We start from the raw sequence: 27874 nt of genomic DNA, 5'->3' as shown, positions 1-27874 counted from the left end.
TGCTTTCTGTTCGGTCTGGAACTGTTTCCTTGATGCTGGAGACATCAGTTCCTCATTGGATTGTGGGCCTAGGCTCGGTCCCTCTGGAAGCGATGTAGGGGATGGAGCTGTTTCCGTTGACTGTGAACCGCTCTCCGCTGGTGCACTATGTTGGGGTTCAGGCTCCAACTGAGCCTCTTTTGTAGAGTTATCAGCTGCTGCCGGTTCAGGTTCAGTGGGGCCCTCTGGTGTTGGGGTTGCAAGTACTGGATTCAGTGCTGGCAATGGTTCAGGTGCTGGTTGTTCCACCAGTTCCAGTTCAGGGGCTGGTTCTGTCTGGGTCTCTGGGACTGGATTCACTACTGCTGATGCTGATGTTGGCATGAGGTCCAGTTCCATCACCTCTGATTGGGTCCTGGTAGAAGTTTCCGGAACAGAGCTAAGTGTGACAGCTTGCTTAGCCTGGCTGCGGGTGACCATTCCCACCCTCTTCGCTAGCCTCACATCATTGTTCGAGTCTTCCCCCAGCAGCATGGGGATGGGATAATCATCAAAGACTGAAAATGTCCACATTCCTGACCAGCCCTTGTACTGGACAGGCAACTTGGCTGTATGCAAATTGAAAGAGTTGGACTTGAAGGGTTGAATTGTCACTTGGATCTCTGGGTCAATTAAATTGGGATCCTCTAAGGAAGCATGGATAGCCGACACTTGTGCTCTGGTGTCCCTCCATGTGGTGACCTTCTTCCCACCCACACTCACAGTTTCCCTCTGCTCTGAGGTTATCTGGGCCTGAGGACCTCTGGTGTGATTCCGGTGCAATGAACTGTAATCTGTTGGGGTTCTTGGGGCAGTTGGCCTTTACATGCCCCGGTTTGTTATATTTAAAACATCGTCCAGCTGACAGGTCACTGGGGCAAGGTGGGTTGCTGGAGAATGGTGTGGCAGGACGATAAGGTGTCTGGAGTATTCCTTGGGGTGTAGTTGAGGCCTTGGGCTGCCCCCCGTAGTAGGGTGTGGTCTGAGGGTGTCCCTTTTGGTATCCGCTCCAACTGCGACAGGGTTGTTCCTTTCTCCTCCCTCCACCCATTTTGTTCTGGCTTGTTGCTGAGTCCATTTCCTTATCCCATAAACACCGTTTTATTTCCTCCTTGGACATATTCAGGAATTTCTCCTGAGCTATCAAATCACACATTCCGTCAAAGCTAGTGACACCCCTTCCTTGGACCCAGGGATACCACCCACAGTGTCTCCCGCCATGATGAGCCGCAAAGAAGGGGAAAAACACCAAAGAAAGGGGTTGAAAGGGGAAGCAGGTCAACCACTCCTCCCCACTAGGCTGCACGCAGGGGAGGAGGGTGCCAAAATGGAGGGGGGGGGGCAGATAGGGGAGCTATCAAGGATGGTGAGGTGTCAGTAACCGACCTAGGATGGAAGTCCAGCTTCTCTAGCTGCACTTGGGGAGAGAAGGTCACAAGAACATCGGGGGGTGCAGTGATCAACCAAAATGGAGGGGGGACACAAGCACATGAGAGGGAGTATGGGCACACTAAGGGAGGGCCAATTAGGGCATGTGGGGGGCTGCAAAGGAAAGGGAGCAACCAGGCTGGTGGTGGTGCAGGGGAACCCAGGGGCTAGCTGTAGGGCCGCGGCAGGACAAACAAACCAAACCACAGAGGGAAAAGGGCAGGGCAGGCAAACAAACTGGGCTCGCAAAGGGCTTAGGCAAAAAAGCTGGGGGGCAAAGGGCTGTAATCGGAGGGGGGAGCAGTCCAAAAAAGGAGGCGGGGCACGTGCACCCACATGTGCTTGCGAAAAGTCACTGTCACTGGGCTGCTGCTGCAGGTCCAAATGGTGGAAATGGGTGTGGCAGGCCAGGCAAGCAGCTGCGTCCTAGAGGCAGGAGCTTGAAGTAGATGGTATGTGGCTGGTGGAGGGGAGGATGGTGGTGGTGGGGGTTGGGAGGGATACAGATGGACTGGGGGCAGGCTCCATGCCACACACCCTATGTCTCCACAAACACAGTCAGGACCCCCACCACAAAAGCACAGTTCAATAGTTACTCAGTCCTCAATGGCCCCCTCCACAGTGGTCTCCAAAGTCTCTGTGCGCTCCTCCAGCAGCCGATGCTCCTATTAGTCCTCTTCTGCTCCAGCACCTCCCCCAGACAAATGCAGCTCTAGCAGAACTGGCGGCCATGTAGGAAGGACCCCCTCAGGTGGAAGTAGTGGGGTCTTGGCTTCTCCCTCCAGAGGAAGGAGAGAACTCTAGCCAGCAGCAACAGCCCAGAGGAGCTAGAGAGAGAGAGGAAGAGGGAGAGGGAAAGCTCCAGCCAGCAGGGCAGCCTGAGCAGACTGACCATCCCTTCTGCAGCGGGGTAGTTACCCGTTTTTGCTGGCAGCAGCAAGCAACCAGTCCCCAGCCCGCCCGGCTCCCTGCGTTGCTTGGGGGAGGGGGCGGAAGCCGGAAAAGGTGGGGCAGGGTCAGGGGCTTGGGGGAAGGGGTAGAATGGGGGGTAGAGCAGTCTGGAGCCGAGTCCCTTGCTGCTGCTGTCGCCAGGCCCCCTGCTAGGCCCCTAGGTCCTCCTGACGTGTGGGGCCCCCCCCGAAAGAACAGGTCCTGGGGCGGTTGTCCCAGTCCATCCTACGGACGGGATGGCTCTGATTAAATATAAACCCAAACATTGGCGGAGCCAGGCCCAGGTTATTGAATATTGGTGGAGCACGGGGAAGCTGGTTGTATTTTATGTAAATGAGCTAACACAATATGCAGATGAGGGACCCTGCAATCTCCACATCCCTGGCCCGCAGGTCTGACAGCGCGCTCCGCCCAGATGGACACGGACCCGGCTCCGGGCCTGCCGCAGGGGCGCTCCGCGCTGTACTGAGCGGAGCCCCTCTAGGTTGAGCACGACACGGCTCGGCACGGTACAGCCGAGACACCCGGCACGAGGGCCGGGCCGGCGCAGTCGCCCAGCAGGTGGCGCCTCGCCGCCGGCCCAGCCTAGCGCTCCGCCCGCGGAGAGCGGCCCGTTCCGCCAATCAGGCTGTCGGCGCGGCCCCGCCCCAGCCGCAGTGTCCCTGCCGGGGCTCCGTCCGTAGCCGGGTGGTTGTTGCGACTGAGGGGCTCGGGCGGGTGAGTGTCCGTGGGCCTGGCTCGAGTCGGGCTCCCTGCTGTGGCTCCAGAGCGCTCCGGGCCGTGGGTGCTGCGCTGCAGCCCCTGGGCGGGTCGGGTGCTGGTGGGGTCGGGGTCAGGGACCGGCGGGGCGTGTGTGTCCCTGGGCGGGAGCGGTTGGGTCGGGGTCGGGGGCTGGGGCTGGTGGGAGGAGAATCTGGATGGGTCGCCGGCTGGTGGTGGTGGGGTGTCCCTGGGTGGGAGTGGGCGGGTCCGGGTGTTGGGGGTGGGCTCGGTGGTAGGGGGTGGCTCAGGCGCTGGTGGGGTGTCCCTTGGTGGAGAGGGTGTGTCGGTGGGGGCTGGTGAGGAGGGTGTACTTGGGCAGGAGTGGGTGGGTCGGGGTAAGGGGAGGTGTCCCTGGGCGGGAGCGGGTGGTCGGGAGCTGGGACTGGTGGGAGGGGGCCCTGGATGGGTCGGGGACTGGTGGGGGGGGGGACCCCTGGGCGGGTAGGGGGTTGGGGAGGGAGCAGGGGCCCTGATGGGAAGTGGGTGTTCCTAGACTAAAAGCCCATGGGCTCTCTCACAATAAAAGCAGTGAGACAAAGTGAGTTCATTTTTCACCTAGCTGAAGCCTAGGGAAGCCCAGCAGAGTGATGAGGACTAAGTCCCCTCTGTGCTGGGCGTAGGGCTGCTTGCCTGGGGGCTAGACAGATGTATTGGTAAGTAGTGCAAGCAGCCTGTGGGCCTTGAAGGCCAGTAAGTGTTGCTATGCTGCAGGCCCAAAGAGATGGCTCTAGTATGCATGTGGTAGCACTTCAGGCATTCATTCGCATTGTTCTGCATGAAAAGTGTGTTATATCTTCCCCCAGTGTGCAGCACCTGATCTTTAGGTAAAACATGAATTTTCTGACAGATTGATTAAATCTGAGTTTATTAGTGAAAATTAACTAAAAGTGGGATCTTTAAGAATTTTCTCCAGTGTTTGACCTGTTGTTCCTCTCTTTCTTTATAACAAAGGGCTGGCTTTCTGTATAGTTGAAGCTTCTTGCCAGCATTCCTCAAATGTATGCTGAGGCCTGGTCTACACCTAAAACTTACTTCGAACTAGCTATGACACAGCTATGACTGTGAAAAATTTTGCACCAGCACTTAGGTTGAGCTAACCTCCACTGTAGTCGCAATGGATGAACATCTCTCCACGGGTGGATCTGCTACAGCAGTGTGTCTCAACCTTTTTGTGCAGGCGACCCCTCTCCCAATTGTGACCCTCCCCCTTAAATATCACTAAGTTAATTATGATTAATACTTAGGGCTAGCAAGCAGGGCAATTGCCAGGGCCCCACAAAGCTAAATTACATGCTTCAGCCGCAGGCAGGGCTCAGGCTTGGACGTGGGCCCTGGGCGGTGTGGCTCACCTCAGCGGCCCACCCAGCCCGTGGGTCAGTGTCAATTCTTCCACGTCCAGTGCTGGATCTGTCCCCAGAGACCATCGCACATGCCTTCTTTGTGGGCTTCCACTCTTTAGTTTCTGCTCTGGTCCCCAACAAGTGTAACTCCGGCCCTGCTGGTAACCCCCCTAAAACTGTCCTGCAATCCCCAGGTTGACAGAAACTATTACAGGGACAGAAAAACCACTTTAGTCACTGTAATAAGTGTCTACAGAGCTACAGCGGCATAGCAGCTGTGCCAGTGTAGTGCTTATAATGTAGATATACGCTAAAAAGATTAGGTTGTAAGGTAAGCAAAGTTTGTCTTTCTGTCTTGCCCATTATTTTACAATTTTCCCTTCCTCGAAATGGTTGTCAGTTCATATAACTTACAATGTACTGAAATTACTTATACCCTTAGTAAAAATGGCTGCAGTTTAACTGGTGTGGGGGCCTTTGTTTCCAAGAGGACTGAAGCTATAGGCTGTTGTCAAGAGAAGTGTTTTCTGTTTCCCTAAAGCCTCTGGCACTTTTGGAGCTTGAGAGCCAGTGTGTGATACAAGCCACTGGAACATAGATTAGTGTGGTTTTTCACAATAGCACCTGGTTTTAAGGCTATTTTCTTACTGTATGAAAAGATAAACATGTTTTAAGAGGGAACTGGAAAAAAGGAATGCTATTCTCCTGTGGCCCATAAGAACCCCTAATAGTATTGAGCAAAACCTTAATTGCAACCTTCCCATTCCCCATAAATACAGAATGCACAGTATGGCAACCCTTAATGTTTGCTGCTGTTGCTGAGCGTGTAGTCCAGGCTTTGCTGTAACCTGTGAGGGAGGTGAGTGTGCTGTGTAGCATGTTTCCTTATTTGGAGTCAGTAGGAGGTTCGGTGTGGTGTGGAGCCTGTTGCTTTCTCTGGAAGTGGTGCTACATGGGTAGTTGGGTCCAGATAAGAGCTGTTCCATAACTTGCTTTTTAGGGTTTGCAGTAGAGGGGATATTATGTGTACCACATCTTAGTCCCTTTTAAACACAAGCTTTTGTTTATGGCTATTAGAAGTGGCAATAGGGACAGTAGAGTGGGCTGATCTCAGAATTGCCTGCTCTGATCATCTAGTTGATGAAGTGAGGGACAAAACAGAGGTAAGACAAGCTGATCGATCCTCACATGGTGGAGGTCACTAGAAGAGGGGGGTATAATAGTGAGAGAGGCTGTGGTAAGGACACACTTGTGTGGGCATCATTATATTTTATTTCTTAAAAGAGCCTCAACATTTACTGTATTGTGAATGCTATTGTGTACTGAACAGATGTCTCCACTAGTCACCGATTTCTTTCCTGAGAATTTACAGATTTTACAGAACTTGTTTGTTTCCTATGTGCATCATGACCTTTTACATGCCTTCACTGAACTTCATCTTCTCTTGTGCTGCTAATTCTGTTTGAGCATAAGCTTTGAATGCATCCGATGAAGTGAGCTGTAGCTCACGAAAGCTTATGCTCAAATAAATTTGTTAGTCTCTAAGGTGCCACAAGTACTCCTTTTCTTTTTGCGGATACAGAGTAACACGGCTGCTACTCTGAAACCTATTACTTCTGTTTGGTGACCTTTGTGTCACTCCTCACTGTTTTTCTTAGTATATACTAACCAAAATCAACATGTGATTTTGGTAATTAATCTTTAAATATTCAGGGTAAATAGACCTAATCTCCTGAGATGGGATATTAGATGGATAGGATCTGAGTTACCCAGGAAAGAATTTTCTGTAGTATCTGGCTGGTGGATCTTGCCCATATGCTCAGGGTTTATTTGGGAGCGGGAAGGAATTTTCCTCTAGGGCAGATTGGAGAGGCCCTGGAGGTTTTTCGCCTTCCTCTGTAGCATGGGGCATGGGTCACTTGAGGGAGGATTCTCTGCTCCTTGAAGTCTTTAAACCACGATTTGAGGACTTCAATAGCTCAGACATAATGACAGGTTTCAGAGTAGCAGCCGTGTTAGTCTATATTCGCAAAAAGAAAAGGAGTACTTGTGGCACCTTAGAGACTAACAAATTTATTAGAGCATAAGCTTTCGTGAGCTACAGCTCACTTCATTGGATGCACCGAAGTGAGCTGTAGCTCACGAAAGCTTATGCTCTAATAAATTTGTTAGTCTCTAAGGTGCCACAAGTACTCCTTTTCTTTTAGCTCAGACATAGGTGAGGTTTTTCGTAGGAGTGGGTGGGTGAAATTCTGTGGCCTGCATTGTGCAGAAGGTCGGACTAGATGATCAGAATGGTCCCTTCTGACCTTAGTATCTATGAATCTATGTGCCTATGGTAGATGGCTACAAACTACTCCATCTCCTCTCCCAGATAGTTATCAAATATCTTGGACCTCACCAGCTCAAGCACTAATCCATAAATCCTCAGCTTCTAGTCTTTCCATACTGAGAATTGGCCCTTTATCCCTGTGCTTTGCTTCCTTTTGCCTTAAGCGGTTGTTAAATTAATTGCAGTGGCAGTGCTTTACCTTTCACACTTGCTATCATTTTTCCTTAATACACTTGTTGGGGAATCTGTCAAAATTCTTTAGAAAATCCAAAGTGCTATACAGTGGTGCCTGTTCTGCTGGGTTTTTTTTAGCTGTTTTTAAAGTGTTTTGGCAGGTTAAAATGAGTACAGTTTTGAGAAGGATAAATTGAGTTCCCTATCGTATAATACACCTCAAGGTATTCGATTAACCCGCCCTTACCTGGTTTTCACAGCTATTTCTTCTGAAGCTAAAGTAAAGTGTCATGCTTGTTGACAATTCCCAAGCAACTTTTAAAACTGCACATGCAGCATAGCAACTAGCTTTAAGGGTAAATCATAGAACTGTAGAACTGGAAGAGATCTTGATAGGTCTAGTTCAGTCCCCTGCACTGAGGCAGGGCTCAGTATTATCTCCTGGACCATCCCTGAAAGATGTCTAACCTCTTCTTAAAAAAACCCACTGACAGATATTCCACAACCTCCCTAAGCAATTTCTTCCAGTGTTGAGCTATCCTGACAATTAGGAAGTTTTTCCTAATGTCCAACCTAAACCTCTGTTGTTGCAATTTAAGCCTGTTGCTTCTTTCTCTATCCTCGGTGGCTAAGGAGAACAAATTACCACTCTCCTTTTTGTGACAACCTTTTATGTACTTGAAGATTGTTGTCATATTCTCGCTCAGTCTTCTCTTCTCCAGACTAAACAAACCCAGTTTTTTTTTTTCAACCTCTCTTCATAGGTCATGTTTTCTAGACCGTTGATCATTATTGTTGCTTTCCTCTGGGCTTTCTCCAGTTTGTCCACATCTTCCTTGAAGTGTGGTGCCCAGAACTGGACACAATACTTCAGTTGAGGCCTCGTCAGCTCAGAGTGGAGTAGAAGAATTATGTCTTGTGTTTTCTGTACAACACTCCTACTAATACATCTGTCACAGATCCGTAGGATTGGTGCTATGTCCCAGCTTTGGGACAGTCTGTAGGACAGGAGTGGGCAAACAATATCCCGCCAGCTGTTTTAAGCTGGCCCTCTAGCTCATGCTGGGGAGCGGGATCTGGGGCTTGCCCCACTCCAGCTGAGGAATTGGAGGGTGCTCCACAAAGCTCTGGGAAGCCACAGTATGACCCCCTTCTGACTCTCCAACTGGGGAGCAGGGTTGGGTGCTGTTCCACGCCGCTCCTGGAAGCAGCCTCATGGCCCCACTCAGGCATGCAAGCCGGAGCGCAGGGTCTGGGGCCACTCCACACAGCTCCTGGAAGCTGCGGCATGGCCCCATTCCGGTGCTCCAATGGGAGCTACAGGGGTGGTGCCTACAGACGGGGCAGTGTGCAGAGACATCTGGGTGCGCCTCCGCATAGGAGCCGGAGAAGGGACATGCCGCTGCTTCCGGGAGCCGCTTGAGGTAAGTGCCGCCTGGAGCCTGCACCCCCCTCTCCCCACGCCCCAACCCCCTGCCCCATCCCTGATCCCCCTCCCACCCTCTGAGCCCCTTGATCCGAGCCCAGAGCACCCTCCTGCACCCCAATCCCACATCCCCAGCCCCACCTCAGAGCCCTCACTCTTCCCCACACCCCACTTCCCCGCCCCAGCTCAAGGCCCCCTCCCGCACTCTGAAGTCCTCATTTCTGGCTCCACCCCAGAGCCCGCACCCCCAACTAGAGCCTGCATCCCCTCCCGAACCCCAGTCCCAATTTTCTGAGCATTCATTGCCCGCCATACAATTTTTGTTCCCAGATGTGGCCCTTGGAGGAACCTCTTCAGTGTGCTGGATCCCCTAGGGCCTCACTTATCCTGCACAGGATTGGCCTCTTTAGACTGAACTTCTGCTGTTCCAGCACTCCTGCCTCACCCCATGAGCTCTGTTCAGCTAGTCCAGATGAGATGAACCCTGGTAGAGACTTGTACACTCTTTAGGGATTAATGTGCCTCTCCAAACATTTGCAGTGACACTTCAGCGCCATTGTCAAAACAGTCAGGTTTATTAGTCAGCTGGAACCCAGGTTAGGAAGTCTTTAGTGTAGCCCAGAGAACTGAAAGTTAAAGCATAGACCAAGTCCATTCTGATTAGTCAGAGCCCAGACAAGCTGACTCTCTCTCCGTCTGACCTCCTTGGTCAGTTCCCAGGTGAGAGTCCCAACTCCTTCTAGCAGCCAGCTCCTATTTCCCCCCTACCTCACATCTCCCGGCCTTTGTTCTCAAGCTGGGGGATGTTGCTCAGATTTCCCCACTTCTCAGTAGGCAACTATCTCCTTTGAAAGAAGAAAAGATGCCCAAATGCATCCGATGAAGTGAACTGTAGCTCACGAAAGCTTATGCTCTAATAAATTTGTTAGTCTCTAAGGTGCCACAAGTACTCCTTTTCTTTTTGTGAATACAGACTAACACGGCTGCTATTCTGAAACCTATCTCCTTTGAGTTGTTGGTTGCTAGATGTCAATGTCCTGGTGACTGGTTTGCCATTGTTTTCTCTTCCAGGCTTTTCCCAATGACTCCTTTAGTCTCAGACAGATAGGCAACATTCATGCTATACCTGAATCACTTAGCCTGCCTTGAGAACAAACAGTCCTTTCCCACCCATTGGGTATCACTACTACATATAGGAGAAACCGAGGCACACAAAGATCCATAAAAATTACAGAAAATTCTCACATCCTAACAATATCCCAGAATGATTATAAATTTTGTTTTTGCAACAGTATTACACTGTTGATGCCTATTTAGTCTCTGATCTGCTATAACCACCCCCTCCTTTTCTGCAGTACTTCTTCCTAAGCAGTCATTTACCATTTTGTATTTTCGCAGTTGATTATTCCTTCCGAAGTGGAGTATTTTGCGTTTGTCCTAATTGAATTTCAATCTGTTTAATTCAGACTTTCTCCAGGTTGTCAAGATCGTTGTGAATTCTGTGTGGTGTGTTGCTTTCATTGTTCAGTTCTTGTCCAGCTCTCAGATGAAAGCTATTCTGGGGGTTTAGTACATCCTAATTTTGAGTTGTTCCCATCATTTCATTTTTCATTACACTCCACTGGAGGGGTGAGAGAGTGCCCCACCATCACTGCAGTCCAGGGCAACTGTGCAATAGGCATCGCTCCATTGCTTTGGTGGAAATGGACGAAATCCTGTTGTTTTTTTTTCTCTACAGTCCCTTGTTTCTCCCTTTGCTGCCTGTTGGCCTAGCAGTCCCAACTGATCTCCCACCAATGGGCTTCCTGCAGTACTTAAATTGTTGGCTTTGGTCTCCATTTTTCCTCTGAGCTGTCCTAGTCTCCACCCTGCACCTTGCTTGGTGCTGTTTCCACTAGGCTCAGGCACTCGCTTTGCACTGCCTGCTTCCTGTCTGCTCTTTTTCTTCAGAGCAGGGAACACACTGAAGTTGATCAGACAGTTGTTCCCCAAAGGACTTGTGGGAGGATTGTAGTGATTTTCAGTAGAGTGCTTGCTCACAAATAGTAGATGCACAACACTTGTGAGCCAGAACACAACTGGCAACTGACACATCTGCTGTCCTTGGCAGCAGCCTTTAAACAACATGGGTGATGTCTAGAGAACTGTGCTTTCTGCCAGTGATCTGCTCTGGCTGAGAACTTGGGTACCTGGGGGGTGGCTCTGAGGTAGTACTCTGAGTTCTAGTAATATTGGGAACAATCAGAAATATTCAGGCTAATGCTAGGTTTTCACCTTGCAAACTGCTTCACCAGTAGCTCATTCACTTCCTGCCAAATTAGTTGCTGTCCCTGTAAAAACTCCTTAGATGCTCTATGGCTTCTCTGCTTTGTAAGCAGTGGGGTTCTGCTTTTGTCTGGTTCAGGCTTCTCTCTGCCTTCCCACATTGCTGACCAAGGCAGTTCCCTCTTGTACAAACTGTCAAATAGAAGAATGAGGCGTCAGTCTATTCCTATATCCGTGGGCATGTGAGGTATTGTCAGGATGAGTGTGAGGACTGCTAGGTTGGTATTTGTACCACATGGCTGTCCCTGAGCCCCTTCTCGAATGAGGCGTGTCTATGCTGGGCACTGATGTACTGCTGCTGCCCAGTTTCTGTGTAGTGGCTCTAGGTGTGGGGCAATCTAAGCTGTTTGGCGGCTGTAGAGCCCATGGGGTTGGATGGCACTGTCTGGTGCAAGTAGCCGCTGAGTCACATGACCTGGGTCAGGTGCTGGGAATGGCTGAATTACAAAGTGTTATGATTGCCTTGTCCCCCATTCTCCCAGGCCTCAGGTGAGACTGTGGGTGGGGCTGGCAGCCTACTCTAGTTAACTTCCTTGGTTGGATGGCAAGCTCTTGGGGCAAGGACCCTGTTAATTGTCTGACATCATCATGTACATGTTCAGTGCTGTGTTGGGCACTTCTAAAGCCAGGGAAACCTAAGTGACATTCTGTGCTTGCTTCTGATTCATAATGATGGGCAAGAGCTAAGGGAGGGACCTTTCTTACCAAGTCTCCTTGCTCCTAATGGCAGACTGGTGTGCCTTCCTGTTTCAGCTTCGGCCTCTGTGGAGGTTCACACAGCTGTAAAGAATGACGTCGAGAGGTGCTGGGACTGCCTTTTCCCGGAGGAACTACAGGCTGAGCACTGAGTCTGAGAAGCCTAAGCTCACAGGTACGTGCCCTTGCATAGTGTGAAGATGTGGGGGTAGGCTGGCACACCTGTTTCCTCGGCTGAGTTCTTTGCAAGAGCCAGTTAGCAGTTTCTAGTTGACACTGAGGATTTTCCCCACTTCCACCCTTTAGTGCTGTCATACCACTGCCAACCCCCCAGTGTGACACGAGTAGCTGCAATTTGCACTGGGGCATCTTACCCCACTTTTGGGCAGGGACAAGCTGTCCTGGTGCCAAGGGCAGTGAACTTGCTTGTTGCCCCAGTGCAGCTGGGCAAGACTACAGGGCAGACAAGACTTAAACTCTTCCTAAGAGCCCGGAGGGTTTCTGTCTCTCATGGGAGGGGCCCTTCTCACTGCTCTAAGGGCTTTTCCCTCTTGTCTCTGTCCAAGACTCCCTTGCTACAGTGGTTTTCCTCTGCATGCATCTCCTCTACCTCAGGCAAAAGCGTGATGCCTCAGACTCCTTGTCTTCACCCCTTCTGACTTGGGGAGTTGCTTGTGCATTACTTTGAGGCTGCAGGGGATTATAGTTTTCATCTGAACCTTTTTCTGGGCAGCTTAAATGTCCACCAGGAACTAGTCTTCAATTTATAAGTCCAGTGTTTCTGGGTGCAGCATCAGAGGCCTTGAAGTAAGAAGCTGTGCCAGTGTCATGCAGATGATTTTCCTTGGCTGAAGTAGAGTATAAGGGCTTGTCTGTATGGCAAGTTAATATGCGACAAGCTGGGCTGTGAATGTACAGCACAAATTAATTTGCCATGTGCTGTACCATGCACAAAAAGTTCCATTTAGACAAGGCCTGAGTGGGCCCAAGGAGGGCCATGGGATTGTAAGTGAGCCAGGCACACTTCATTTCCATCTTCCTCTAGAAAGAAACTGTCCTTAAGTCAGTTTCACTGCTGGTTCTTGGCAATGCTGGATAGTCTGTGGCTTCAGCCGAGTGGGCTTTCATTAGGGATGGCTTAAGAATCTTTCCACTCCTGTTCCCCTAGGGAGATTTGGGAAGGAAATGGAAGGTGTGAGGACAGCTTGTCTCTAAAGGAAGAGCTGAAACTCAACATTCCAGGGAGATCTGGCAAGGGATTTGATTAGACTGGGGGAGCTGCAGTTGCCAACCCCTTCACTTCCCAGCAATTTGTACACTGTACTTCTGTTGCAGTATAGAAAGGAGTAAAAGCTGAAAACATGGGGGCAGTATTAAATAAAATATGAACATGACATCAGGAGTTGCAACTGATTAGATTACTTGCTTTCCTACTGAATTTGGTAAAACCTCCTATTCTGAGTGTACAGAAATTCCAGTTTACCACAGAATGTAGCTCCAGGAGAATAGATGGGGCACTATGTCCTCTCCTCATGGTGGTGAGGCTGCTCAGATCAACATGGGCCCTTGCTGTGAAGTTCATGACTTGCGAAGAGAACTTCTGATGCCCCTACTAAAGATAGTCAGCAGGCTAATGTCTTTCTGAAGCTGCCTTTTCTGCTGCACAGTAGAGTGACTTGGAGACCTACACCCCACTGTTTCCCCACGAGTTGGAGACGTCACCCATAGCAAAGGAAGTGAAGTTGATATTTCTGGGGTGATCTTTCTGACTTCCCATTGCTTATCTTTCTTTTGCTGTTCACTACAGGGATAGTGAACAGCAAGCTGCTGAATGACTATCTGCACCGCATTTTCCTCAGTGCTGATGGGATCCAGCCTGCAACTGCTTACAGGTACTGGTTGCCTTCTAACTCTTACATGGCGAGTGAAGCTGCACCTGCCTTCCTCCTAACATGTCATGACAGGTCTGACTGGGAGACCATTTCCAGAGTCAATCGGTAACAAAGCCTCTCTGTGATCCTGGCATTAGGGAAAAACAAGCCAATGGAAGTGCATTGTATTGCAGAAGTCTCCTCTTCAATGGCTTCTCACAATTTGCCTGACTTATAGAATTGTGCACATGTAATTGTAGGTCTTACTTGCTTGGAGATGTACAGTAAATCTAGTGATTGCATGTACTTAGCGCCAGTTATGCATCTACCTGATCAGTCATGCACACTGTTGCTCAGTTTGCTTATGCAGTGACAAGTGCTGCAGAAATGTTGTGTAAGCATTTGTGAAAATTAGACACAATGCTGCTATTGTCATATGTAATACAGTGACACTTCCTATGAAAGTAATATCCCTTCTTTTGTCTCAGTCTTGGTCTCAGCACTGTATGCTGACCTCTTTATTACTAAAACAACGAGGAATCTGGTGGCACCTTAGACTAACAGACTTATTTGGCCATAAGCTTTCGTGGGTAAAAAACCCACTTCTTCAGGTGAATGGAGTGAAAATTACAGATATAGGCATAAATATATATTGGCACATGAAGAGAAGGGAGTTACCTTACAAGTGGAGAACCAATGTTGATGGCGAATTTAGTCAGGGTGGATGTGGTCCACTCCCAATAATTGATGAAGAGATGTCAATACCAAGAGAGGGAAAATTGCTTTTGTAGTGAGCTAGCCGCTCCCAGTCCCTATTCAAGCCCAAATTGATGGTGTAAAGTTTGCAAATGAATTGTAGCTCTGCGATTTCTCTTTGAAGTCTGTTTTTGAAGTTTTTTTTGTTGAAGAATGGCTACTTTTAAATCTGTTGTTGAGTGTCCAGGGAGGTTGAAGTGTTCTCCTACTGGCTTTTGTATGTTACCATTCCTGATGTCTGATTTGTGTCCATTTATCCTTTTACGTAGAGACTGTGTTACACAGACAAAATTACACAGGATCGTTTCAGGGACCAAGACAAGACGTTTATTATAACACAATTTGATTTATGACCAATAACTAACATCTAATACCTATGTACGTGTACATACACACACACACACACACACACACACAAATATCTCAAATGTTCTGTAGCTGCTGTATAGTTACCAGTCCTGAATGTAGCTTGGGACACATTCATCAAATGTTCTGCAGCTGCTGTATAGTTACCGGTCCTGAATGTAGCTTGGGTTTGTAGCTTGTCGTGGCTAACTGGCCAGCAAAGCCGGGCACAAGGAAGATCTGGGTCTCTGTTGGGCATGCACCGATGCCCTTCCATGTTGGCAGCAGAATGTTACCCTCCAAAATCTTCCATCTCATCCATCCTTTTTTGTAGGCTTTAGTTTGAATCCAGAGTCTATAGCTCTTGCTGTGTCACACTGCCTTTGGGTTCGGTGTGATTGATCACCCGTCAATTGCAGACATGACTTTCAGCCTAGGACCTGGTTTTGATGTTCCTTCAGTTGTACTTTTTGTTCTTTTCTTTTTAGGGTGGACTCTTCTTGCTTTGTCAGGGCTGTTTACGCTTTATTTCATCAGGACAGGCTGGGGCTGGAGGTTGATTCCATCATCCATACATACCTCATTCACGCATCTAAACTAAACTAATAAGATTACAGCAGGGTTTTGCAAAAATGAAGATTGCAGGAAGCTTTTACAAAATGGAGTGAGCATTTAAAAATGTAGTTTGGAACAAGTTAAAATGGAGTTTGAATTACAATGTGGACAAGTGTAAGGAATGGCAAACAGTGAGCGAAGTTATAATGTTGAAACAGTGTAAGTTTCAGCAATTTAAGCAGCAATTGGATTGAAAGTGAAACTCAGTAAGCCAGTTATTGGGGTACCTGGTTTTATGAATGAATGTCGTTTCATTCATAAAACTTTACTTATGAAGTTATGTTAATAAAGTGAACAATTAAAAACAATTTCATTGATCAGTTCTATAACTGTCCGGTTTGGCCAATGTACACGGCAGAGGGGCATTGCTGGCACATGATGGCATATATCACATTAGTAGATACGCAGGTGAATGAGCCTCTGATGGCATGGTTGGTGTTGTTGGGCCCTATGACGGTGTTGCTAGAGTAGATATGGAGACAGAGAAGGCAACAGGGTTTGTTACAGGGATTGGTTCTTGGGTTAGTGTTTATGTGGTGTGGTGTGTAGTTGCTGGTGAGTATTTGCTTCAGGTTGCGGGGCTGTCTGTAAGTGAGGATGGGCCTGCCTCCCAAGGCCTGTGAGAGTGGGGGATCGTTTTCCAGACTAGGTTGTAGATCATCGATAATGCTCTGGAGAGGTTTAAGCTGGGGACTGTACGTGATGGCCATTGGTGTTCTGTTATTTTCCTTGTTGGGCCTGTCCTGTAGTAGGTGACTTCTGAATACCCATCTCACTCTGTCAATCTGTTTCTTCACTTCAGCAGGTGGGTATTATAGTTTTAAGAATGCTTGATAGAGATCTTGTAGGTGTTTGTCTCTGTTTGAGGGATTGAAGCAAATGTGGTTGTATCTTAGGGCTTGGCTGTAAACAATGGATCATGTGATATGTCCTGGATGGAAGCTGGAGGCATGTAGGTAAGTATAGCGGTCAGTAGGTTTTCGGTATAAGGTGGTATTTATGTGACCATCATTTACTTGCACGGTAGTGTCCAGGAATTGGATCGCTTGTATGGACTGGTCCAGGCTGAGGTTGATAGTGGGGTGGAAATTGTTGAAACCCAGGTGGAATTCTTCAAGGGCCTCCTTCCCGTGGGTCCATATGATGAAAATGTCATCAATGTACCATAAGTAGAAGAGGGGCGCTAGGGGACAAGATGCAAGGAAGCGTTGTTCTAAGTCAGCCATAAAAATGTTGGCATACTGTGGGACCATGCGGGTACCCATAGCAGTGCCGCTGACTTGAAGGTATAAGTCGTCCCCAAATCTGAAATGGTTATGGGTGAGGACAAAGTCACAAAGTTCAGCCACCAGGTGTGCCGTGACTTCATCACGGATACTGTTCCTGACATCTTGTAGTCCATCGTTGTGTGGAATATTGGTGTAAAGAACTTCTACATCCATGGTGGCCAGGATGATGTTTTCGGGAAGATCACCAATGCATTGTAGTTTCTTCAGGAAGTCGGTGTCTAGAAGATAGCTAGGAGTGGTGGTAGTGTACAGTCTGAGGAGAGAGTCCAAATGGCCAGATAATCCTGCTATAAGAGTGCCAATGCCTGAGATAATGGGCTGTCCAGGATTTCTAGGTTTATGGATCTTGGGTAGCAGATAGAATACCCGTGGTCAGGGCTCTAGGGCTGTGTCTGTGTAGATTTGTTCCCGTGCTGTAGCGTGTAGTTTCTTTTGGTACTCCTTGATGGGAACAGAGGATAGTGGCCTGTAGAATGTGGTGGTGGAGAGTTGTCTGGCAGCCTCCTGTTCATAATCCAACTTATTCATGATGACGACAGCACCTCCTTTGTCAGCCCTTTTGATTATGATGTCAGAGTTGTTTCTGAGGCTGTGGATGATGTTGTTCTGTACAACTGAGGTTATGGGGCAAGTGATGCTGTTTGTTCACAATTTCAGCCTGTGCACGTCTGCAGAAGCACTCTATGTAGAAGCCCAGTCTGTCATTTTGACCGTCAGGCAAAGTCCATGGAGAATTCTTCTTCTTGTAGTATTGGTAGGTGAATTCTTGTAGGTCAGTGCTCTATTCAGTGGTGTGTTGAAAATATTCCTTGAGTTGGAGACGGCAAAAGTAGGCTTCCAGATCACTGCAGAACTGTATCGTGTGTGGGGGTGGTGGGGCAGCAAGAGAATCCCCGAGATAGGACAGACTCTTTTGCTGGGCTATGTGTGTGGTTGGATAGATTAACAATAGTGTTAGGTGAGTTAAGGGTACCACTGTTGTAGCTCCCTGTGGCATGTAGGAGTTTAGGTAGTTTACTGTCCTTTTTCCTCTGTTGAGCGGGGGGGAGGGATAGCTCAGTGGTTTGAGCATTGGCTTGCTAAACCCAGGGTTGTGAGTTCAATCCTTGAGGCGGCTATTTATGGATCTGGGGCAAAAATTGGGGATTGGTCCTGCTTTGAGCAGAGGGTTGGACTAGATGATCACCTGAAGTCCCTTCCAACCCTGATATTCTATGATTCTATGAAGTATTGCTGTAAATGGCTTGTCTTGTTTTTGTAAAGACCAGCCATGTGGAAGTTTGTGTGGAAGATTGGTTTTGTATGAGTTTTTAGTTTTGAGAACTCATTCTTGATCTTCTGTTTGCTGTACAGGATGCTGATCAGGTGGTTCCTCAGTTTCTTTGAGACTGTGTGTCATAATCTCTCACCATAGTCAATGTAGTATGTCGATTGCAATGGATTTTTTACCTTCAGTCCATTTGGTATGATGTCCATCTGTTTGCACTTGGAGAGGAAGATATCTGTCTGTATCTGTGAGTGGTTTTTTTCATGAAGTTGATGGATTTCCATTTCATGCAGCTAAATTCAGTGCCTTGCATGGTACCAAGTATCAGAGGGGTAGCTGTATTAGTCTGTATCCACAAAAACAACCAGGAGTCTGGTGGCACCAGACAAACAGATTTATTTGGGCATACGCTTTTGTGGGTAAAAAACCCACTTCTTCAGGTGAGTGGAGTGAAAATTACAAATACAGGCATAAATATCTATTGGCACATGAAGAGAAGGGAGTTACCTTACAAGTGGAGAACCAATGTGGAAGGCCAATTTAGTCAGTGTGGATGTGGTCCACTCCCAATAATTGATGAGGAGGTGTCAATACCAAGAGAGGGAAAATTGCTTTTGTAGTGATCCAGCCACTCCCTGACCCTTAAAACTACTATACCCACCTGGGGAAGTGAGGAAACAGATTGACAGAGCGAGATGGGTACCCAGAAGTCACTGTTAGTTTTTAAAGTGCCGTCAGACTCCTTGTTGTTTTTTTGGATACAGACTAACACAGCTACCCCTCTGATACTTGGTATCTTTATTATTAGGTGTCCTCTGAAGGAAACTGCTTGTGCAGGGCAAAAGTAAAGCTAGATACTAGACACCAAACTGTGGCACTGAAATTCTTTTTATACTTTCAATTCTGCTTCACATTCGGTGGGTCAGAATCCTGGGCCTCTTGCTACGTAACTCTTGTGTTCAGCTTTACCACTGGAAGCCTGTAGGCTCGGGGGGGTACAGTTGCAGTTGGAATGGTGTGGAGCCCCTCTGGTGAAAAGTTCCTCTTTCTGGCTGGCTGTGTTTAAAAGGTGCCGCGGGTCACATTCCTCCCACTATGCTTAGATTCTAAGCTCACATCTGATCTGTCATCACCTCTAAAAATAACATTGGGTCCTCTTGGCTGTTGGTAAGCTGAGGTTATGGGGGGAGGAGAGAGGACTGTCTCATGTTACTTTGCCACACACTTTCCAGCCAGCATGCCTTGGAATATTCCATTTGCACTAGCATGTCAGTTTTCAGAACTCCAATTCTTTTGTCTGATGACTGGAGCCTTAAGGACATAGGGTTGACAGACCAGGAAAGGGTGATTGATCCAACAATCTGGCTTCTTTTTGGTTTTCTCCTCTCTGCCTCCCTGGACTTGAGCTGAGAAGTAGAAGACTGTAGTCTGATCCCAGTACATTACCACCTCAACTCAGGGGCAGACAAAGAGATCTCTTGGCTAATGGAACTTGCCATATTGAAGCAATCCTTCTAGCCTGCTGTGCTCTCTGGTAGTGGTCTGTATTGTGCTTGGGCTGAGCTCCCCTTAAACATCCGCAAAGCTATCTCATTATCCTTCAAAGCCCTCCTGAAAACTCTCCTGTTCTGTGATGCCTACAAAATCTGCACAGCGGTTAGGCTGCAGGTGTGCTAAGACCAATTCCTGTTATGCTGGCCAATACTGTCTCATTGTTTCCTTGAGCATCCCCATCTGCCTGTATACATCGTCTCTCATTTTATATTTAGATTGTCAGCTCTCTGGGGCAGGGACTGTCCTTTTTGCTCTGTTTGTACAGCACCTAACTCAATGTGGTTCTGGTCCATGAATGGGGCTCTAGGCACTGTGGTAATAGTAATGCAGTTGGCCAGTTTCACAGTACTCCCCACGGGATTGCTTCTGACCTCAGCTGATGATCAGCACCAAGAGTTAAGGGCCTTTGGTAATTTAGCTTATCTCTCTGCAAACAGGCCTTTGGTAATTTAGCTTATCTCTCTGTTCTTATTCACATGTCTCAGCCTTTGATCCTAGCATGCCTGTCTGCCTCAAGTTCCTTGGGTTAATGATATGTAACACAGAAAAGTGGAACTTCTTACTATGAGCTTTACTACAAAGAGCAGCAAAGGACATCGGTGGGGACAGTCAGACAGCTCTGGCTTACAAGCCACCCAAGGTGTGAACTCATTAAACCTGGCTGACACAGAGTTCTGAAGGGCTCTCTTCTTTATTCCCAGGAAGCCACTGACATTCCAGAACCTGCAGGAGCACCTAGACAAATTGCTGGCCGAGGACAGTGGTGCAGAGGACAGTCGAGGTATGAGATATTGGGTGTCTGGTGCTTTCGGAGCTTCCTTGTCTGCCTTATTGGGAGAAAAATCAGTCTCATGGGAGACAGATTCCTAAATGAGCTTGGGTCTTGCTTTCCTATGTTCTGATTCATCATCTCTTTAACTCCTGCATTCTAAGCACTTGTGGGCTAACCATGCAACAGATCAGTTCTTAGTTGTAACAACCATGTTTCCAGATGGATAGTGGGTGCTTGCTCCAAAGAATGGACAAACTCATTATGCAGTGAACTCTTGTTTGAGCAGGTGTGTTGGCTATATCTCCTTAGCAATGATATAGCAAGCCCTTGCTGCTGAGGCTTCACACTGCAGAATAGCTGGAGTGTCCCATTCTCCAATGGAATATGCAGGCTTATTGATACTCTGTGGCTTATTCTTCTGATGCATTCCCCTGCTGTTGTTGAATTTCCTCAGCCCCACGCTTTTACCTGCCATGTTCCAAGGCATTTGTTTCCTCCCCCCGTCATTAAAGCACAGCCCATAAGAGGTGATGCTTTGCCTTTTCATGTATCTAGTCACGAGCTCATATCTACTGTGTGAGTGTCCTGCTATCACTAGATGGGAATGTTTGGTCTAATGTTTGGCTTGGAGTTTAGCTTTGATGGCCTTCAGACTATTTTGAAGCCACTGAAACTGTTGGGGTAAATTTTCCAGGTGCTATATGAGACTGGGCATGTGACTTGGGTGCTGCATGGTTAAAACATCATGCATTGCTTTGAGAACTTCTGTTTAAGTTTCACCCTGAGCCCCCTTCCCCGCTGCCTCCTGGAAGTGCTGATAATCTGATGCTAATAACTCTGTTCTACTGCTCCTCCTCAGCTGTAGAATCCAGGTGTTCTTCTCTAGTCTATACCATGGTGTCCACAAAATACTTTTACTGCAAGTGCCACGTGGCTTTCTCTGCTGCTCTGACTGGCTTTCATGCAACTCTCATTTCAGATCAGGTATTAGAGGGGCGACTTGGTCCCTCTACTGTGGTTTTGGACCACACCAGTGGTTTTGAGGGACTCCTCCTGGTTGATGATGACCTACTTGGGGTGAGTGTGACAAGGCGCACGGTGTGTGTAGAATGGCCCATGGGGATTTAAAGGTCTGTCTTCAGGCCTGTGTTGTCCTCTTGCAATATGTTCTTCAAAGCAAATCCCCCTACCGCCATTTTGGTGAGTGGTGTTAAATGACGCCCTGGGAGGCTATAATACTCCTGAGTGAAACAGATTCTCCAAGAGGAGGAGTTCTAACAGTGCCTTCAAACTGTATTTCAGGCAAGCTGCTCCTGCTCTGGTATTATTGCATAGTCTGTTGTCCAGAGGTTTGAGGTTCTGGGGTGGTTCTCCGTTGGTTTTTTTAAGTCACCTCGAGGTTGCATTGCACTTAGTCTGTATTCTGTGATACCCAGGCGCTGCAGGTTAAATCAGTGAAGCATCAAACAAAAATGAAAGGCAGTATGCAGGGCCTTTGGGTAACCAGAGGTCTCTGGGCAGCAGGGGCCAGGCAGTTCCCTCATCCTTCCCTTCACTAGCCTGTTGTCCATTCTCGCTCCCTGGCTCACTTCCAGCACCTATTCCCTCTGCTCCTGCCATGGTGCTGCGGGAGCCCCCATTACTGTACTGACTTGTTCTCTTCTCTTTCACTTGCCCTATCCCATTGGCCACAAGCCCTGCTTCCTGCCACTCACTGAACACCCACTGCCCCCCATTGAGCCTTGCTGCCTCCACTTATTGCAGCTTTTTCTCCCCTGGCACTCATTGAAAGAGCAAAGTGGCCCAGTCTGCTGGGATCTAGCAGATTCTCCACCTGCCCCAGCAATCCTGCCCCTCACTGCCTCCTTGCCTCCCATGCCCTGTGCTTACACCTCTATCTCAATCTCTCGTTGTTCTTCCTCCTTGGTCCTTCTTGCTTTGCCCGTCACCGCCCCATCTCTCTCCTCCCCTGGATCTAGAGTGTGTTTTCAAACTGATGTGTGTCTGCCTGTCACTCCCTGAACCCCCACCTCCTTGTCTGCCCTGAAATCAGGAACACCTTAGAGCATGGGTTGTCATTCCTCTGTGTCCGGAAAGAACCGGATGGGAACCGTAGTAAATACTCACTAATCCTGGTCTCCAGGCTGGCTATACTGAACTTGTGACTTCATCCTAGCTTCACATGGCTTATCTAGGATCCAGGCATCTCCCTTGTTCCTTCTTGTACTCTCAGCAGCACCTACAACAAACTAGATCTACTTGGCTATTGCTGCTGAGCTCCTGCTGAGCTCCTACTAAGCTCCTAATGTATTCGCAAACACCATGCGTTATGGGATGTATGCAATCCAGGTAGCTCCAGACTGTTTGCTGCTGAAGACCCTTGGATCCTGGCAATTGATACGTTGCCTTTGATAGCAACTGTCTCCCTGACTTATGAGGGAAAAGTTTCCCCTGTGACTTGGTCTGCATGCAGTGGGAAGTGCCAGTGGTGGGGCCTGGGCTGGGGGAATCTGTGGACCTGCCTCAGCTGTACAAATCTCCTTTGTTTGTTCCTCCGTTCAGGTGATTGGCCATAGCAACTTTGGCTCCATCAGGGCCACAACCTGTGTGTATAAAGGTAAGTGCAGTGAGCGGATGGTGTGGCTGGAGAGCCTGCCATGACAGAAGGGAGTTGCAGGTTATCCAGCTGGAGAGGCAAGGGTGTTTGATATGCTGCAGCCTCCTCAAGTTTTTAAAACCCCAATCCTTCCACTCGGTCTGTGGGGATGGAAGGGAGGCAAACCATTGTCTGATAGCAAATGGAAGGAGTTGGCGGAGGAGATTGGGCTTGACCTTAAGGTCCCCTGGACATCACATCCTCTCCTGCAATGGCAATGTCGCTGCCTGCTCTTCTGCTGCACTGAGTTCTTAGTTTGTGCTGTCTGGCTCTGTCATCCCTGCTCCTCTCCCCTCTCTTCCAGGGAAATGGATCTATGAGGTGCTCATCTCCTCCCAGGGGCTCATGCAGATTGGCTGGTGCACTCTCAACTGCAGGTTTAATCAGGAGGTACTGTAACTGCACAGCTCTGCAGCCTGTTCCCGGCCTGTATGCCGAGGTGGGGGGCGTGTTCTGTTGTCTTGGTGCACTAAAGTTGCTTCCCGGCACATGTGCATGCTGTAAATGTCAGATCTTCATGAAATAATAAAGACCTCATAAAAGCTATTTCTGCTGCAATTGCAGACTAGGGTACAGTGCAGGTGCCCTCCAAATCCCTTGTGTGTTATGTGCTCATGCTGGATACACAACTGGGGACAGCAAATGCTGCATCTCACATTACATATGGTCTCCCTTCTGTTTTCTCCTCTGTCACCCTGTTAGCATGATATACAGGGCTGATGGGAACATTCATGGCATCTGGGCCTCAACATGGTTCTTGCCAATAGGTGCTACATGGCTCCTCAGGCTGGCATAAGCAGAGCCTGGCAAACTCTTGCCAGGCATTTGGAGGCTGTTTGTTTCACTTGGAGTCTGGCCTGCCTGTTTTCAGTGTGTCCTTGAATGTTGATGTGTGATTGGAAGGCGGGGGATGGGGAGCAGCTGGTGGTGTCTCACTGGCTAGAGTGTTGAGTGTGTGGTTTGCTCCTTTTCTTTTGTTTGGGTTGAAGGCCAGTGGTGTGGTGGTCTGTAAAAAGGCATAGGAAGTGGGAGTGCAAGTGCTACTGAGTAACAGGATCTTTGCAGGCGCTGTGGGAGTGCAGAGGGCAATCTGCTGCTGCCCTGGGAGGATCACAGGTGACCTTAGATCTGGGGGCTGTGTGTGTGAACTACTAGAATTATGGTCCAATGCTCTCCTCCTGCCCACAGCAGAGTGCACATGCTGCTGAGTGCCAGAAAGCCCATTTTCTCTATCTTGTGGCTTCACTTCCATTGCAGTGGCTGCTCCTCTGGGTGTGAAGAGAGCAGGAGTACTTGTGGCACCTTAGAGACTAACAAATTTATTAGAGCATAAGCTTTTGTGGGCTATATCCCACTTCATCGGATGCATAGAATGGAACATATAGCAAGAAAATATATTGTGACAGGATCGGGCCAGATGGCTACATGAGAGTAATAGAAGGCAGATATATTAGCCCCAGGTTAAGTAGGTCCCTTTGATAAGGTAACAGGGAAGGTTGCAGAACAATCAGGAACCTTCTGGAGACAATTAAGACAGACAGGCTGATTAGAACACCTGCAGCCAATCAAGAAGCTGTTAGAATCAATTAAGGCAGGCTAAGCAGGGCACCAGGGTTTAAAAAGGAGCTCACTTCAGTTTGTGGTGCGCGTGAGAGGAGCTGGGAACAAGAGGCTCTAGGAGCTGAGAGTGAGAACGTGGACTGTTGGAGGACTGAAGAGTACAAGCATTATCAGACACCAGGAGGAAGGTCCTATGGTGAGAATAAAGAAGGTGTTGGGAGGAGGCCATGAGGAAGTAGCCCAGGGAGTTGTAGCTGTCGCACAGCTGTTCCAGGAGGCACTCTAGACAGCTGCATTCCACAGGGCCCTGGGCTGGAACCTGGAGTAGAGGGCGGGCCCGGGTTCCCCCCAAACCTCCCAACTCCTGGTCAGACACAGGAGGAGTCGACCTGGACTGTGGGTTCAGAAAAACAGCCAAGCTGAGGGCTACTGTGAAGCTTGAAGGCGAGCAAATCCCCACCCCTCACACGCACGCGCGCGCGCACACACACAGTGGAAGTTACCGTACAAACTGTAAGAGGCGCTATTATCAGTAGGAGAAAAACTTTTGTAGTGATATTCAAGATGGCCCATTTAGACAGTTGACAAGGTGTGAGGATACTTAACATGGGGAAATAGATTCAATATGTGTAATGACCCAGCCACTCCCAGTCTGTATTCAAACCCAAGTTAATGGTATCTAGTTTGCATATTAATTCAAGCTCAGTAGTTTCTCGTTGGAGTCTGTTTTTGAAGCTTTTCTGTTGCAAAATTGCTACCCTTAAATCTTTTACTGAGAGGCCAGAGAGGTTGAAGTGTTCTCCTACCGGTTTTTGAATGTTATGATTCCTGATGTCTGGGTGTGAGGTGCTTGAGCGGGGCTTCTTGTGCCCAGACAGCTTGACTCTACTCTTGGCCTCTTTTCTGTGCAGGAGGGGGTTGGAGACACTCCGGATTCATATGCATATGATGGGAACAGGGTGCGCAAGTGGAACGTCACCACCACCAACTACGGTAAAGTAAGTGCCTGCGCTCAGTGGCTGCTAAGAGGGAGCTCCCCTTTGCTTTTGGGCCTTCCAACCAGGTCACAGGTTAGGTCGCTAGTGGAGCACTGTGACTGCATGGTCTAGCATTCCCTGGCTGCAGTGTTTAGCTCTGCAGAACCCTTAATTGGTATCGGCAGTGACACAGAGGTGTGGAGAGAAGCTGGCTCTGCAGGAGGGTGTGCAGCAGTCAGCAAAGCCCAGAAAGGCAGTGCTGCTCTCAAACCATACTGAACCCCATCATTGTCTTTGTGAATGCCAGCTGGGGAAGAGCTGTTCTTTCCTTTGAGTAGGGGAAGAGAAGAGCTAGCAGAGCCATGTTCCCTTTAAAAGGAAGGAAGGACGTAGGTGGCTCCCTTTGCTCCCTTGTATCTGTCAAGGCTCTTTCCCGGACTTTGTAAAACACTCATGAGTAGTTTGGCGAAACAAGGGGCCAGCCCAAGGTGAGCTCGGGGATGCAGACAGCCTGACGATCACTGATCTATGCTCCTGGTAGCACATTGCACCCTTACAGCACCTACGTATTCGGACCTGGCTGCTTGGCCATCTAGTTCAGTTCACTGAGCAGCTGCTTATGGGAATGAACCCCAGTTTGGCGCTGTTGTTGTTCTTGGGAGGGCACCATTTGGTTTGCTCCTTGTTAAATGATGATGCTGCCCTGTGGCTAATTCTGCTGGGTTTGTGGGTCTGACACAGCCACGGTCCTACACGTAAACCTAGTGATGCCCAACAAGGAGAGCCTCTGAGTGTTGTGTGCACAACTGTGAAGAGGTGGCTGACAATACTGTGTAAGCTTTTGTGGGAAGGAGATGTCCCCTGCTTTTCTCTCTAGACCTGGCCAAAAAAGGGTTGTTGGAAGACAACCGAAATTGTTCTCTTTGCAAAACTGAAAACTTCTGATTTCTGTCACGAATGTCAGAATGAGTGCTCCTGGCTGTGCCTGCCTGCAGGGCTCAGTCTTGGAGAGACAAGGTGGGTGAGGTCATATCTCTTATTGACCAGTTTCTGTTGGGGACTGAGACAAGCTTCTCAGGTCTCTGAAATGTATGCCAAGTGCCACAGCTAAATACAAGGTGGAACAGATTGTTGAAGTAGTTAACACATTTCAAGGGACCATTCAAGGTGAAGTGGCCCGTTAACAGCCCACCATTCACAAGGAGGAAAGGAAGGGCATGGGGAGCAGCTGGGGGAGGTTGGTAGTGGGTTATAGATTATTGTAATAAGCCATAAATCCAGTGTCTTTATTCAGTCTGTGATTTTTAGAGCCTAGCAAAGTTATGAATTTAAGCTCCCAGGCTTGTCTTTTGAAGGAATTGTGCAGGCTTTTTTGAAGATGAAGACTCAGAGGTTGGATATAGAGTGATCATTTTGGGAAAAGTGTTCACCTACAGGTGCTTGGGTGTGTTTTTTGTCTTTGGAAGGCTCTTGACAGCTTTGCTTTTTGCTAGTGAAATTGACACAAGGTTTTCTGGGGGGCTGCTGAGACATAGTGACTGGTAGCTAGGTGTTCCCCCACCAGCTCTGGGAGACAGTGTCCCACTGTACAGACTGCCGTGAGGCGAGGGACCCCCGTTTTCCATGGTGTCTGGCTCTAGGGCAGCCTGGAAGCTCCTGAGAACCTTGGATTGAGCCCAGACTTGTAGGGCTTCCCAAACTGCCTGCTCAGAAACCAGGAGCTTGGAAGCCCTGAGACACTCTCTTGGGATCTGTGACAGCACTGCTATGTGGACTACCCTGGGCCAGGGACCCCGAGGGCTTCCAGACTCATGGCCAGCGGGGTCCCTAAACTGACACTAGTGTTTGTTTTGGAAATGTGTCAGTGTTACTGAAATGAATTGGGGAGGGGGGGATTTCTGGTTCATGGAACACTTAGAAAAATTTGGATTCATTCCTTTTCATATTGAAACCAAATTGCAAAATTTCCCATGAACCAGTAAACCCATGTTTTGGCCAGCTCTTCTCTTCCCAGCCCAAGAGACTGGGATAGGTATCTGGTCCTGCTCTGGTTTGGGAATATCCAATGGGAAGCTGGTCGAACACCTGGATAAGCCTCTAAACCTTTTCCTTCTCTTTGTGCAGTCCTGGGCGGCAGGAGACATCGTCAGCTGTCTGATAGACCTGGATGAGGGGACCATTGCTTTCTGCCTGTAAGCATCTTTGCAAGGCTCCCTGTTGTATTGACTAGCCCTGCTTAGTGTAAATGTTCCTCTTTCCTCTATTCTCAGCAGATGCTGCCAGGCCTTGGATGAGCTTCTCCTGGCAATCACCAGGAATATTGTACTCCCATGGCTGAACCCTTGGTCAAAGTAGCAGCTTGGTAGGGTACTTGTACTCCTAATAGTCATGGAACCCAAATGGTTTACTTCTGAGCATGACTTAACGGGTCTATCTTTGGTGCAGAGCTAACACAGGTGAATGGTGCTTGGGTTAACCTAGCCCAGTCATAGAATCATAGACTATCAGCGTTGGAAGGGATCTCAGGAGGTCATCTAGTCCAACCCCCTGCTCAAAGCAGGACCAATCCCCAATTTTTGCCCCAGATCCCTAAATGGCCCCCTCAAGGATTGAACTCACAACCCTGGGTTTAGCAGGCCAATGCTCAAACCACTGAGCTATCCCTCCCCCTCCAATGTGAGGAGCTACACTGTGAAGACCTGGTCAAGTTATTGGGTCCACACCTAAGTTCCCTCTAAGCTGCGCAGCTGCACAGCAGCC

The 27874-nt window shown here is 48.6% G+C and overlaps 1 protein-coding gene across 6 annotated transcripts in view; it reads left to right on the top strand.

The window, feature by feature from the left end:
• The first annotated feature begins 2968 nt into the window (after positions 1–2968).
• RNF123 (ring finger protein 123) overlaps positions 2969–27874 on the top strand; it is a 145889-nt gene continuing 120983 nt past the window's right edge. For all 6 annotated transcript variants that reach the window (XM_038408374.2, XM_038408371.2, XM_043518399.1 and 3 more), the window contains exons 1-9: positions 2969–3114; positions 11510–11627; positions 13260–13344; positions 19851–19930; positions 20901–20998; positions 22484–22538; positions 22882–22967; positions 25049–25135; positions 27239–27306. In XM_038408374.2, coding sequence (XP_038264302.1) covers positions 11546–11627; positions 13260–13344; positions 19851–19930; positions 20901–20998; positions 22484–22538; positions 22882–22967; positions 25049–25135; positions 27239–27306 — 641 coding nt within the window. In that variant the 5' untranslated portion in view covers positions 2969–3114; positions 11510–11545. The remainder of the gene's footprint in view (positions 3115–11509; positions 11628–13259; positions 13345–19850; positions 19931–20900; positions 20999–22483; positions 22539–22881; positions 22968–25048; positions 25136–27238; positions 27307–27874) is intronic.

This window comes from Dermochelys coriacea, chromosome 7, assembly GCF_009764565.3.
Source record: "Dermochelys coriacea isolate rDerCor1 chromosome 7, rDerCor1.pri.v4, whole genome shotgun sequence".
In the NCBI taxonomy this organism is placed as follows: Eukaryota; Metazoa; Chordata; order Testudines; family Dermochelyidae; genus Dermochelys; species Dermochelys coriacea.
The sequence above is the reverse complement of the archived record's forward strand: the minus strand, read 5'-3'. Positions and strand labels throughout refer to the sequence as shown.